Here is a 16,567-nt window from a genome sequence, read left to right on the forward strand (position 1 = left end):
GGGTTACTACGGTTACACCTGAATTCAGCGGAGGATTCGTTTATTACCCAATCAACTGGCCAATGCAAATTGGGCATGATTGGTGGACAGCTACCGTGACTGGGTTCATAATGGATGAATTGTATCATAGAGACCTTCACGTCTCTCTTCGTTCATGCCATCTTTACTCGGCAGACCAAGACCATGAAGAAACGCAGGGATGCACAAACTTTTTGCCACAATCATGTAAATGGATTAAAACAATCTCATTGTGGATTTTAAACTGATGAAATAGCACGAGGATTTTCTGGAGGCTAGGTGTATGTGGATTTTGAACACGACCCTTCAAAAAACTATTCATCGTGTCCTTCGGCCCATGTTCTGTTATTCATAGATAGAAGATGGATCCTTTGTCCATGTATAGAGTAAAACATTTTTGCACAGCATTCTCTTGGACAATTGTGCTGAAGTACATTATGGGAATATAATTCAGAATACATCATCTACACATATCATTCCTTTCATTTTGCTAAGCTGAGCTTGGTAAAAAATCTGTTCTTCCTTTGTTGGCTGGGCAACTAAGATATCACACACATGAAGTTTTAGTTGAAAAACACATTTTTGTGTGTGTTGGCCTCATAGCCTGGCCATGGCAGATCCATGAAAATTTTGACCTTCTTTAATGGACAGATCTATACAGATGTACCTTTCAATGTCAGCTAAAAGAATTGTGACCATTACAATTCAAAAGGTTTGGAATTAAGATCTAATGATGTCCTATCTAAATGTTTAGGGTGACAGAAACTCAGCCGTAAGATGACAATGTAAATATGCAAGACTATTTTGAGAAGGCTTCTATAATAGCTCTTCTTCGCTGTTAACCTTTTAACAACCCCTGTAGAATCATGAAAAATGACAGCATATGGTCATTATCAAAGTTGCTTCTGACAATGGCATTGTTTGCCAGCGGCTTTCATTCAATTCAGCATTTAAATTTTTGATCTAGACTGACTGGTAAATCTGGGATGCAAACACTGCACATTTTAATTTCACTTGATTAGGTTGAATGTTAATAAGTGTCAACATCTATTGCATCACATCAACTCGACATACAACAATATCATACACTGTACCTAATTAACGAGCATGATCTCGCCTTGCCAAGGAATAAATCCTACTCAAACACACTTAATGCAAAAAAAAAAAGGTTGATCTGGTTCGCTGGAACGAGCACAACTGGAAGACTTCACAAGCAGGGCTCCCGTCTACCATCAAAGTAACATCCAATGATTGTGATTACCATAGCAACAACTGATGGGGTTCCCCAGTCGTTGCCGTGGTTGCTGCAGTTAGTTACTGTACCAACAGCTCCTGTGGCGCATCTTCTTCGATCTGTGACAGTTTTAGACACGAGTCTCCCTGCTAATATTACAGAGCACGCGTGATGTGCGACTGTCGTGTACCATAATCTTTTCACCTGTCAGAACTAATGAAGCCAATGCATCAATTGACATGTTCATTCAGCATATCTTGTTTATTTTCCTCTCCAATCTTTCACTTCCCTCCACCATCTTTTTTTTTTCTTCTCTTTTTCTCTCACTCTCTTTTTATAAAGGAAGATTCTGTGGTACTCACCAATTTGATTGCAACGTGTTCATTGTTGTATAAATTTTTACCTGCAAAGTCAGAAAGAAAAAGAAAATACAGCCATTAATCATTAGCATAAGACATGGGTCATCACAAGTATTTCACATCTTTTATGAGAGTAGAAAATATTGATAAAAAGAAGGCTGCACACGTTTGCATCACAGAAATTCTGCACATACACTGTAATTAACATATTAATCATACTGAAGTGTACAGTGCTTGAAATACATAGTGAAACCCACAATTAGCTAATGGTATTGATCCAATGACAAGAAAAAAAAAAAGAGGAGAAAATTTATGAAACGCGCAATATGTTCAGCATTGCCTCGTAACCTTTCACGTCGTCCGTGACTATGATGAGAGAGCCATGTATTTTGCACTGACTATAAATGAGCCGATGTGCAGACATGCATTAACAGTATCATGAATTACAGTCACAACACATCATGTGCATGATGCTGTCCCTGACTTCCCATCCCAGAGCACGGCTTCAAGGCTGCGTTCACATCCAGTTGTTGCTCAGAATTGCTCATTCACCAATTGCTGTCTACTGACGTTGATGATGATGTTCTTAAACATCATAAATTTAGAGCTGTAAGTTATTAATAGTGGTCCTCAATATTTTATATACCCTTGTAATATTGCAGATAGTTTGAATGAGAAATAGCTCATACTACATGTACACACGTATGTGTGGCTTGACGATGAGTAATATGGACAACTTTATCTCCCACATGTACTATCAGATGATATTCAGAACTCCACTCAAGTCACATGTGATGTGTACACTTTTCATACTTGCGGCAACTTTTCAGCCTTGTGCTGGTATCACTGGGATTGAACAAAATGTATTTTGTTTGGCAATGTCTCTAATTCTGAGTAATTAACTAAAAAAAAAATGCTTTCTTGTGAGATTTCTTCCCCTTTGACACTATTTTATGGAATTCTTTCTTTATGATTACTGTCCTTGTAGTACATCATTGTGGTGCAATTTCAACCCCACAACACTGATGGTTGTAATCAATACAAGTCCCCCCCCCCCACACACACAAAAACAGACTCTACTTGAGTAGGTTTTGTAGTACAACAGACCTATAGATATGCATTAAATGTCATATCTTGAAATTTTTCAAATCGCCGTTCCAAAAGGTAAACAGGACCTTTAATATGTAATAACACATGAGCCTGATTTTGATATCTTCATGTTCACACCGACTACCAGCGGAGACAAGGTAGGGGAAGAAATTGAAAGTGAAAGGGGAGAAGAAGCGATGAAAGAAAACCATGGAGTTTATTTTTCATCAACGTGGACACAGGAAAAACATCAGAACCCCTGGATAAAAGGCATGGGATTGAAGTACCACTGCACTGTGGCATCCACAGCGAGGAATATACAACTGTACACAGGCATTGAACACAGAATCACACAGCTCAGGCCATGGCTCTGTCACAAGCTGTCTTCTTTATATATACTCAATCCCCCCTCCCCCTTTCTCCCTCCCTTTTTTTCTTGAACATGCGAGGCACATCGAGCTAGGAGCTGGCCATATACACATGTGCTGCTGCTGTGCGACGGTGGCAAAAGGGATTAAACTTACTAGGAGCGTACACGGACAAAATGGAAGAGAAAATGACAGCCACAGGCGGGGAAGGTCACTGGCAATATCTCTATACTTCCTAGCTAGCTAAAGTAGATCATAATGAAGCTTTTTGGCCTGGGCAATCTCTTTTCCCCTCCCTATCTCTTTCTATTTTGTCCTCTACGCACTTTCCTGTACATAGTGCAAAAAACAATGGGAGGGCTTACAGCATATGGACCTACAGTTGTCTCTGCCCAGCTGTATTGACCATGCAGAACAGGTTTGCATTCAAGTGTCCATGCTACTTAAAGTGCTGTCATTTTTCAACTGACAAATGTCATGATAAATGCTGACAAAAGTTCTCTGACTCATGTGGTTGGCAAGGCACTCTCATACAATTACAAATAAAACAGGATCCCTACTGTGCTGACTTCAACTTCATGTTGCCTTGAAGTAAGGCTACCTTCAATGATGTTCGAACCCCTACTGATTTGTTACATTTGATTGAAACAGGGAAGTCTAAGTGATCAATCTTGTACAAATTCAAGTCATCCTCAAGTTGACTCAACCCTCTTAGCCCCTCTGCAAGCCAGGATTACATAAATGTGATCACATAAAAGTTTGTTTGTTTGTTTTTATTACACAAGAAACAGTTATAACATCATAGTACAGTGTAGTGTATGAAGAATGTCCTTCCCTGAGAATGATGTGTAACATATATCAAAAACATGGCTGACACAAGGCTAGACTAGTGTTGCACATTGATAAAAACTACAAATTTTATCCTATTTTCAATAAGCAACTAAGAAGAAGCTCATGGTTAAAGGGACTGTACAGTACTGGTTGAGGTGGGGATTCAGGTTTATAACATTCCTACATGTACGTGAGATAATGAGAAACCTTTTATGAAATATGAAAGAGCATGTACTTTTAAGAAGGATTCAATGTTTATTTGATGAAAATTGGTTTTCAAATGGCTGAAATATAGAAAAAAGTGATGATAAAATGCGACAGGCCACACCTTTTATTAGGATCTCTTTGTCTCACCTTGTTTTTGGATATCTCAGCCATTTCAAAACCGATTTTTATCAAATAAACTTTTGATACCCCTTAGAATTGCATGCTCTTTGATATCTCACAGAGTGGTTTCTGAATATCTCTCAAAACATTAAAAGCTAAATCCTCACCTCAACCAGAGCTGTACACACCCTTTAACAGAGCATTAGTGCCATTCACACTTTCGCTAATTAGCTGGATCCACACTGAATTTTGCATTGCTATCCATGCAATGTATACATTGTATCTTTCTTAATACTATGTAGCATCATCAGAATCATGCTCCAAATTACAACAAATCTTGCAAAAATTTTGGAACTACCACAATTATTTTGAGAAATAGAGCGATGATTTGCCCTACAGTGGGTGTCTGAATGATAGAGCAAATAATCTATATATGTATTTTCTATCCCATCATTCAAAATATGCATAGAACACAAGGGCAAGGGTCATCGTTTTGGTATATTTCAGGTATATGTATCATGTACATTGTATGCACAATTTGCTCTACAAGGTATCGGCAAATAGCAAGATATTTCTGTCCATCTGAACAAGCACAAAAAGATTGATGTTTGGATCTTGATTGAAATCCCACTACTTTGTGTAAATCCGCCTTATGTCCTTGAGCATTGATGGTAGTTAGTACTGGTGATAAAGTGTAGTCAAAGCATAGTCTCTACACGTATGATTATTGTATTATGGGTCATGATTTTCATCTTCATTCTTCACCTAATGCTACATACACATGTACACCAGATGCTACCCACTACAGTACTAATGTAAAAAGCCAAATGTTATGACAATAAAATGATATAGACATATCACGTATCAAACCAAAGAGGTACTCTGGCGCACATGTGCTTAACTGAAAGGTGTCTTACCTGCACTGTTCAAAGTCAATAAAGTGTTATGGGTCCTTGCCTGATAGTGACAATAACATATGCTTGTGACGTGGATACCAGTAATAACCAGTGATATCATTATTAGCTTCTTTTGATCAAGTTGTTTGATCCATGTATTGTACAACAAGAGATATTTAAAAAAAAAAAATCTTAGCAGCAGCTCTTTTAATACAAGTCTAACATGCCTCTACAATGTACATTGTACTGGTCTGCATGCTTCAGTGATAAAACTTAATTTGCAAGAACACTAGGCAGACAGAATCAATTCCTTACTTTTGTTCCATGTACAAGGATGTGGTAAATTTGAAATACAGAAGGTATGATAAAGCCCTACATTTTTCTTTTTTTCCATGAATGTCAGTCAGTGTACAAGCCTGCAAGCCATGGAGCCACCGTATCCAAATCATAAAACATTGTAGGAGATGCACTGGTACCTAAATTGTACAGAGCGAGTAACATACACACAACGCTGGCTACAACTTTTAGCTGAAATGGTAGTGCCAAATGAAACAATTATGATTATACATGTATCATAAGTAGCACTTTTTTTTTTTTTTTTTTTTTTTGGGGGGGGGGGGGAGGTGGTATACACTGCAGGTGGTGGTGGTGGGGGGGGGGGGAGAGTGGGTGACTGAAACAAAATGCAGTAAGTTCTACCTGGGTCCTACTTCATAAAGAGATTTGCCATTACTGAAACTTGCAAGTATGATTGCCATATTACCAAAAAAAAAAACAAAAAACTGTGTTCAGTAAGGAAAAAACAAAACAAAACAAAAAAGCGCCAAGTATACCAAGGTTGTTGCTACAGATGCAGATGTTTTAAGCAAGAGGCCCAAAACGCTTAAGACCAACACACTAATTACGTTCACATGCAGTCACCAAATTAGTTGCCAAACTTGAAGTTTAGATCGAAAACCTGTCGATGATTAGCTCCACTCATGAATTCACAAAGCGGGTCCACACGCACACCTTAACTTTGAGATACAACGTACGAGCAAAGCCCACTCGATGATTATACCGAAAGTGCAGAGTCTTTGCTAGATGACCTTATGCCGATACAAATAGTGCATTGCCATGGAAACTGGTTCTAAACAGCTTAACCTGGCACAAATATCTGTGAATGCTATTGTTGCTAACCATGTTCACACCTGGTTCCTACCAAGCTACAAAACTGTAAAACAAATGACTGTGACATCATCACGTCGGTACTCTTTTCCTTGGAATACTACATCGTCGCTGGGGTGACAAGACCTCATATCTCAAAAATGTCAAATGTTCAGGAGAGCAAAAAAACATGGCGGCGAAAGCACTATAGTGAATGGCAAAGCCTTTCCTTTGACATGTCATGGTGGCTTCATTTTTGGAGTAAGACAGTTGGGATTTGGCCAAGACATCACTTGACCCATTATTTGACCATTAAGCTAAAAAAAAAATTTTTGGCATTTTTGAGATACGAGGTCTTGTCACCCCAGCGACAATATACGCCATACATTTCGCGAGTCCAAATTTTTGCGAATCAGGAATTCCCGACGATTTCGCAAGTGGTTAAATTCGCGATTGTGGAGTCCTGTACTGAAGGAAGAATTTAGTGTACACGCCGTCACATTCACATCGGGATCAGAGTCACTATTTTTGCGTGTCTTTAATTTCGGAATAGCACCCGACTCGCAAAATTCAAGAAAACAAAAACCTCACGAAATATTTGGCGTATACAGTATTGCACAGGTATGGTGTAGTATTTTTTCTGAGATTTCATCTCCTTTCAAGCAATTTAATACTGTGTAGTTTGAGAACAGGATACTTTTTTTCTGAATGTTTGTGTTATTCTAATGTTGCAATTATCACGAAAATGAACAGACATACAATAAAAGCACAAAATTAAATATTTGCAAAAATGTCCAATTAAATGCCATTAGCGAAAACATCTTCACAAGAAAATATCAGCGCTATCATTTGCCTTCTGCTGGGTCGTCTATAAAAAAGCCTGGCAACAGAGATTGTCTTCGGCTGGCTACTGTCCACATCCACATACAGTAACACTTGAGAAAACACGGTTGGCTGTATTGGTACCGCCCTGCCCTGCAGAGTATAGACATTTCACCAAGTATTTGATACAGCGTAATCAATTACTCTGAATGGGCAATCAGCACTTAACTAATTGGCAACCATTATTTTTCAGGAGTTACAGGTCAGTTTGCTAATCAATTGACCACAACTGCTGATTGTATGGTATTTCAAAATCCTCTAGGTATTCATCAGAGAAGGTGGAAAAGACTAAATACTGTCATATATTTTATATGTAAACTCAAGGCTGTGAACACTCAAAGCACAAAATTGATACAGCCACCATCACAAAAGTTTGTAATTGTATCTCTTTTAACAAGGATGTACCACGTGCAGTTTATAGAAATTATTGATATTTAACACACTTGGTTTCATAGCAACATCAGCACAAACAATATTTGCAATGTGTAATGCACATCCTTGTACCATGCAGAAGTTACCATGGAACAAACAAGTCCCCGCCAATTTAAATATCAAAGGTTGGGCCACGTTCTGTACTTGGGCAAACATCCCTATCTACAATTTTCTGTATCACTACCGGTATCCATTGACGTTGGGTATGAAACATACAAGAAATGTAGTCTGCAAATCAACTAGTAGTAACAAGGATTAGGCACTGCAGCCTAGCAGCACTGTTCTCTTACGACTCTTCCGGGATTTGTGCACACATACACATACACACATGTACGCAATCTAATGACCACAAGTTTGTTGGATATACGCTATTATGTGCATGTTGCAACTACTGTACAATACACATTTTACATGTAGTCACCATAACCCCTTCTCCTGAATGTAATATATGCAAATGTTTTGTGTTATAAAAAAAAAAAAACTAGAAATGTCGCTTTGGCGACTGGTATGCCTCCGCCATAATGCATGATTTTCCCAATAGGTCTAGATAGTACATGTGGACACTGTGTGATTATATTTTCACAAAATTGGCAAAATATTGAAATGACAAGTTTGTCACAAATGTGTTGAATGTTCACCTTCCTTGACCTAGGTTTAATTAGATGAATAGGAGAGCATGTATCTAGGGATTTAAGGACTTTAACTTGACTTTGACCCATTCATACATTTAGGCATTGAGTAATGTTCAAGGTACAGGTGTGGAGAAAAAGTGCAATTTCTGAATTGAATAGTAAATTGTTACCATTTTTATCTGGCCCTTGACCCTAAAATTCATAAGATAATTACTTTCAGGTAGAACATGCATAATATGTACTCAAAGTTTCAAGGTAACTTGAGCCACTTCCGAGATATGGAGGAAAAAGTTAGTTCAGCACTTTCACTTGATCTTTGACCTTTTGACCTTTGAGGCAAAAAAAGAAAAGAAAAAAACCTTCCAGAGAATTTCTAATAGGTTACACACGCATACAACAAATGTAAAAAAATAACCCTGCTGGCATTGCATAAATATGAGGGTAATAGTAAAATTTTGAAGTCTTGCACTTGACCTTTGACCCCTGACCTTTGACCCCATGAACCCTACATTCACTTCCAGTCAGTACATGTATATACTATGTTCCATGAAGATACCTTGAACAATTTTCCAAGGTACACAGAAAAAAAGTTTTTTACTTGACCTTTTGACCTTTGACCTTTGACCTCATGACCCAAACTTTCACCAGAGAATTGTAATTGGGTAATACATGTATACACTAAGTTTCAAGAAAATCTCTTCAGGCATTCAATAGATATGGTGGAAATAGTGAAATTTTATGTATTTGACCCTGACCTTTTGACCTTTGACCTTTGACCCAAACTTTCACCAGAGAATCTTAATTGGGTAATACATGTATACACTAAGTTTCAAGAAAATATCTTCAGGCATTCAATTAGATATGGTGGAAATAGTGAAATTTTATGTATTTGACCTTGACCTTTTGACCTTTGACCTTGAGCATGTGCACCCAAAAGTTGATAGGCACAACTTCACCCCCTAATACACATACATGCCAAGTTTCATTAGGATACCTCAACAAGTTTCGATAGTTACCTTGTCCACAAAATTCATTACGGACGGACGGAAGGACGGACGGACGGACGGACGGACGGACAACCCGAAAACATAATGCCTCCGGCACCACTTCGTGGCGGAGGCATAAAAAAGTGTTTGTGCACAAGTCCATTGGACATTTTCTTTTCATGCAATAGCATTATCATCTCATCTACTGTAACTCGCATGATACATTTTTTGTATATATTGCAAGTAGATATGGCTGTGATTACATGACATGTGAAACTTGTGATATTTCCATGTTACCATCCTGAATTGTTACGTCCGGTTTTGCTGAAATTCTCCTAATCTACAATGTTTTGTTCGATTCTACTCTATTTTTCAATCCAACAGACATAGACAAAGAGACAAAAAGACTGAGAGACACAAACACAGAGGGAAACACACGGGGCACGCTGCTTTGTTCATGTGCGATTGTCAGAGTACATACAATGTATCATCTTGTAACACAGAACCCTCATGACATATCTTAATCTACAGTTGTAAAACATGGTGTCATCTTCTAGCTATCCCTACCCCCCCCCCCCCCCCCATATACACACACCTTCCTACAATGTATTCAAACACTAGGGCAGCAAAGTAAGATGACCCACACATTATGTGTGAATGGGGAAAAAAACAAACTGTCAACACCAAAACATTATATTGTAACACACATGTCCCTACACGTATGTAACTCTAAATTCGTCAGAGGCAAACAAGGAAATATCCCTAATTCATGAATCACTGCAACGTCAATCACACGCCCTGTGTACAGGTACTATTATGACACTACGAGAGTAACATGTGCATTGTACATTACCAAAGCTACACAAATGATACCTTTTGTGTTGGAAGTCATGACCCTTGAATAATCAATGAGAGTACTTCTTTGCTCAATTGTTGGCTTTTCAGCTGTGTGCGCATGATGAACAGAAAACTGAGGGAAGCACAGATTCATGAAAAGACTACCGGTAGTTCTGATGCACAACTACATGCTGCTATACATAGTACATGTAGATTGTACAAACAACAATGGGTCTGCTTTATTGTAGTCTAGAGATGGGACCTACTATACATATAACTTAGAAATTTCTGATACTATAGCTTGATACAGTATCAATAACAGGAAATACAGTACCGATATTTTGTTATATTTCTACATTTAAATGTTTGAAGACATTGTGCATCTATTCTAAATGTAATCGTATTGTAATACCTAGAGCTTACGGTAATAATATGACAATAAAATGAAATAAGATAATTATACAAAATATACATAATGCCACACGCTGTAAAGATATTGAGAATGCTAAAACCACCCCCCCCCAAAAAAAAAAAGAATACATATTTTACTTTAAGACTGACAACTGATGCATACAAAGAATACAAAATAAACTAAAAAAAAAACCTTTTTATTCATTTCAAAAAATATTTTGATCTCTTCTAGTCTTGGATGGAAAAAAAATAGTAAAAATACTAGCTGAAACATGTAGATTGGTATCACCCTTGCACCTTGTAATGTACAGAGGTAAAAATTTATCAAGTTCAGGACAGTGAGCTTTTGTTTGCTTTGCTCTGAAATTGTATTTTCTCAGTAGTTATCTGATCTGCACACATGTGATTTTCACTTGGAATTGGTACAAAACTGTACCACAGGGTTTGATGTCTTCCTAAATCACCGCAGCCCAACAGTATTGTTCCTGACCTTGCATGACTTATAACAGCTGAGCTCACATGTGAGGTATCACAGAGCCTTTTGAGAAAGGACATGGAAAAAAGAAAGAAAAAGAATAAAGAAAATACAGCTTCCAAGCCTTGATGCATGATAATGTCTGCGGGTTCTAGACTGAGTCAACAGGCTGTTTGTATGTATTTCATACAGGATGAACGCTAGTCAGGACTGGACTTTGTCCTCCATTTTTGCATGCTGCAAACGGGTGCAAACAAAAAACTGATAGTTGCACAAACATAGAGCCCTTCCCAGCCAGGGGAAAAAGGGAACATGACAGTCACTGGACATTGCTTATACCTGCTATCGATAACAGGGTGTTCCTAGGCTCAGGCGCTCATTGCAACAAAGCAATTCCAAAATTTAAGATTTATAATTTGACGGCCAATAAAACCTTTAAAAAAGACTACTGAGGTCTTAAAATCTGCATCCACCATACTTTGTTACACATGGCAAAGTAAAATTGCATACACATTGTACTTTTTTTTTTTTTAATCGCAGATATTTTTATTAGGGTTGAGCTGCTCTAAATTCTAATTTTCTCTTCAGAAAATAATTTTCACTTGAAAATGCAGATCATGGCAGGCAAGTGCAAGTGCAGTTCAAAGAATTGGCACAGGTTCTTCAAATTTTTGACAATCTTGAAATGCATGTCATTCTTCTTGTGATTTGCACCTGTACGAGAAAAACATTTGTAAAATCACTGAATTGATAACCTACAATTGCACCTATAATGTACATGTAGTATTGAAGGCATACATACAGCCTATCAGTTTGCATTAATTTAAACACCCTATGACCAAGACAAATACAATATGTAACTTTCTATTCATAGTACAAGAACATTTTACAATAGGTGCCTGATATTGTGTATTACTTTAAACCTCCTGTTCCTACCAAAGCCTGAACATCCCACTGGGTTCCAAAAATTGCTAATAAAACATTTATGGATCAGGGAAGGTAATTGAGTTCCAATGGACAGCTTGTCATGTTGAGTTAACCTGTACAAATCAATGTAGGTGTACAATGCTTAAGGCACTTAACAGTTTAATACACTATGGGCCATTCTGTTGTTGTTGTTATTAGCACAGTAGCCATATTTTTTTCTTCAGAACTTTTTATGTTGGATAGGTTCTGTTTTTTATAGGGGGATACTGCTACATTGTAGATGTACACTATGTACCTTGTAAAAGGAGTGAGACATACAATGCAGATCTTTCATCATCGTAAATGCTTATGCCTTGGTGTTATAAATCATAAAACAAAGACTCAGAATCATACAGACACAGTTCAAACACATAATACATACATGTGCATGTGTATGTTATGTTATTTTATACACAAAATCAGAATATTTCCTACAGGTGTATTTGACTAATTTGCACTAGCTATCACTGGCACTGCAGTGTTGTGCTCCTGAAAGGGTTAATGAAAATTCATTGTGGTGCATAACAGAGTCACATTTACACTGTACTTCTTAAAATCTTAATATGAACTGGACACAGCTCTTCCCACTAACTAGTGAATAGAAATCCCCCTTCAGCAGATACACAGAAGTATGCTGGAAAGTATAGATGTCTTGCAAAGAAGATACATATACAATATGTATCAGCTATTTATGTATTCAGATGGTCTCTTCACAATGCCGACTCATTCTTCGGTTCTCTCTCCAAGCCAACATCTCCATGGAAATGAAGGGGACTTCTGTGTGAATACTGCACAGTGCGCAGAATGGATGCATGCCCCATTTTATACACCATACACAAACATGTATGCCCACGCATCTTATGCAGCCAGGTTACTGTATACCTTTCTGTAGTGTACAGCACAATCACTCACACACTGCACAGTTTCAGTTTTCAACGCATTGCAAAGAGCAGAAAGCGTGTGTATGCACACAGTCATTATGTTCTACAGTTGTCTCCATTATAGATACATGCACATTGTACAACCAACCTGAATAAGGCACACACACACACATAAAACACATAGATCTGAAAAATTGATGCATTCACAGTATTCTGTAGGATACATCTCTATTAAAAATGATATGTGACCCAACAAGAAAATGTCACTACCCGTACCACATCTAAATCATACATGTACTTTTATCCTCATTTGTGCATTTTTCTATGGTACTGATAAACAATTTACTTAATATTCAATAAAAATTTCATAAGACTGCTGATGAATATCATTAAAAAGAGAGTGAGAGAGAGATTGAGATCAATTATCAATTGGCAATAGATACACGTGTAGTTGGTTGTTTTTTGACAACTTTGCTTGTGAAGTGTCACTCAATGTTTTGCAAGGACCATTCAACAGATCAGTTTCTCAGGTTTTTCAAGCAGTTAAGACACAAATTCCCTTTGCTGCGTGTACACTTTGTATATTGCCCACTACAACCACATTTTGAGACCCATGTTGCACATAATGCAGTGTGTATTACTGTACTGACACATTTATGCTGGAATGAATATTACCTACTATGCAATATACCTTTCAAGTCAGTGCATGATAAGTTTACAATGTAGAACATCTTCAAATGTAAACTGTACATGTATGTTAGCATACACTGTACAGTACAGTACGCATCTGTGAAACTGGGTACCCCTGCTCAGCCCAAATAGTAACAAACACACACACAGTTTTATAATGTACAGTAACACAGTCGCACTCAACAGTACCCACAGCTCATCTGGCATTCATAGCATTTCACTGGAGGTATTGTGTGAGAAAAGTGCAGCTACCATACATGCTGGCCCATGGGATACCGCCAATGGTTCCGAGACCTCAACTGTCAACTTCGTTGACCAGAGGGTAACTACACGAATCATCATCTGCCTGGCATTACAAAACCACGTCAGAACATTAGGTACATGTTCAACAGCATTTCCTTTCCATGGAGAATAGTTACTATTATCACTTTAAAAAAAAATAAATCCATCTTTAAAGTGAATGTAAAGGATTATACAGGAGAATACATCAAAGAAAATTGAGCAGGTACATGTACAGACTTTTTTTTTTCTCAATGAGTCATTAAAGGACAAGTTCACCTTCATTAACATAAGGATTGACAGAATGTAGCAATATTAGTAGAACACATCATTGAAAGTTTGAGGAAAATCGGACAATCCGTTCAAAAGTTATGAATTTTTGAAGTTTTTGTGCAGTCACCCCCTGGATGAGATGACTACTGCAGTGTGTGATGTCACATGCGTACAACAATATAAGGAAAATATAAAGAGAATTTCACAAAATTTCATCTTTTGAAAAAAAGTACACGTTCCCTTGACTCGTTACTGACATATGTTGTGGGTAATATTATTTCCATTGCCTTTAGAAAGAGACAAGACAAGCGCTCTTTTATTATGCAAAAAAAAAGTGAAAATATGCTGAATTTTCTTTACATTTTCTTGATACTGTTGTACTCATATGACATCACAAGCCTTAGTAGTCTCCTCATCCAGCAGTTCCAACACAAACATTTTAAAAATTCATAACTTTTGCATCAATTGTCCAATTTTCCTCAAACTTTCACTGATGTGTTCCACTAATATTGCTGCATTCTCTCAATCCTTATGTTACTGAAGGTGAACTTGTCCTTTAAATTGTAGATACTAAGATCCTATGCTGCCCGCATTACTCAGTAATTTGGACATGTCTAACATTGTATCATACTACTGTGTGTGACTGTGAGTTCCTTTGAAAAGTTTTGCCTTCTGTTGTATGGCAGTATTTGGTAAAAAAAAGAAAAAAAAAAACTTTCAGCAAGTACTGTTTTGAAAAGGTATTGTCTTGATATGGACAACTGCACATTACAACTACAATTTGTATCAACAATTTGTACATGACAGCATGTCACATAATCAACAGAATTTAAAAAAACAAAACTTTTAACAATTTGCCATAAACAGTACAGTGCTCACCAGTTAATTGCGAATCGCTGTAGCGGTAGCCCCGCTTGAAGTCCAAAAAATAAGTTAGTCTAATAAAAACTAGAAATGCCGCTACAGCGACTGGTTATACCCCCGCCAAACAACATTTCATAAGCTTTGGTCAAAACAACATTTCATAAGCTTTGGTCAAAAAACTGAGGAAATAGTTAAATCTGCAAGATCTTTCCTTGATCTTCTGCCATTAATATGCCGTTACCATGGCAACGTACTTTAAAATAAGTAAAATCTTCCAAATTCAACGTTAAAAATTTGACTGAAATCGGATGAAAAAAGGAAGTTATTAAACTTTGAAGTTGTGCTTATTTCTCAGGAAATAATTTTCCTGGTATCTCATAGCAATTTGCTATGCATTTTGGTATGACTGCTATACAAAATGTAATTTGCATTGCAGTTTCATTACATAGACTTATACCATTTTGTTGAAAATGTATGTCCATCAACAAAAATTGCTATTCAATTTCGAGAAGGAAAATTATTCCCTGTTTCTGCAAAACAGTTCTTGAACAGTGGATATGAATAATGGGTGCGCTGACAATGTCATAACCTCACAATTTTCCATTGATGGTGTACAAAAAATGACGAAAATTCAATGTTTCTGTAATTGAAGTCTAAAACATGATGTTATTCTTGGATGAATAACTTCAGAATAGTGATCAGTTAGATATCAGGATTTGAGCTTTGGGCATAATTGCATTTGAATGAAAAACTGGAAATTCAAAAATTTTATGTACAAACTATATGGCAAGTTGTGAGGGTATGACATGCTCACATTGCAATTTGCATAATATATTCATATTGACCGTTCAAGAACTGTTTCCTGAAAAATTAGCGAAACTTCAAAATGTCATAACTTCCTTATTTTTCACCCGATTTCGATCAAAATTCTACTGTTGAACTCTTTCTTATCACTCAGACTAACTTATATTTGGACTGGATTTCCCCTTTAAGTGCAACAAAACTTGATGTAACAAATTTTTCACATGTTATTCCACCATTAAATCCGAACGATAAACCGCTTTATTGGGACAAATTTGGCTGACAGACTTCCATTATCCGTCGTCAATGTCTAAAAACAATAAGTAAATCCCTAGAAATAATCAAAGGGATTTCATTTCCTCACCAAAACCAATTCCAGATAGATTATGCCGATTGCAGTCTAAACATTTGCCGTTACATAGTAGGAGTGTCATCAGCTTCTCCACATGCACCTTCAGTGCCACACAGTCACCTTCCCCATGTGTGGCCCATACTCTCCCTGTCTGTGCATACACGTAGTACTATATTGTACATAGTGTGTGTGTTAGTGTGCGACAGACAGTACAAGGAGGCATAAATATGAGAAAAATTTGTTTCTCGCAATCAGTGTTGTCGTGATATACATGTTGTTAACATGAAAAAATTAGCAGTGCTGCCTTTCTCTTTATTGATAGGGTCATAGGCATCATGACTATACAATGTATGTATTGTGAACTATAAAAAGGGTTATTTTGTGGATCAAATGAACGAAGATGTCTGCAGGATTTTCTTTTATTTCTACGCATTCTTCTAGGCAGATAATAGCAGTCAAAACTCATACATGTATGTTGATACATCACTTACCTGATATACACAACAAACATATTAAAGGGAATGCAAACCCAAAGAGC

At 37.2% G+C, this 16,567-nt stretch overlaps 1 protein-coding gene across 1 annotated transcript in view; it reads right to left on the minus strand.

Annotated features, from left to right (window-relative positions):
- LOC140230985 (casein kinase I-like) overlaps positions 1 to 16,567 on the minus strand; it is a 91,199-nt gene that overhangs the window by 63,237 nt on the left and 11,395 nt on the right. The window contains exon 3 of the mRNA XM_072311131.1: positions 1,615 to 1,655. Coding sequence (XP_072167232.1) covers positions 1,615 to 1,655 — 41 coding nt within the window. The remainder of the gene's footprint in view (positions 1 to 1,614; positions 1,656 to 16,567) is intronic.

The sequence above is a fragment of the Diadema setosum genome, chromosome 7 (genome assembly GCF_964275005.1).
Source record: "Diadema setosum chromosome 7, eeDiaSeto1, whole genome shotgun sequence".
In the NCBI taxonomy this organism is placed as follows: Eukaryota; Metazoa; Echinodermata; class Echinoidea; order Diadematoida; family Diadematidae; genus Diadema; species Diadema setosum.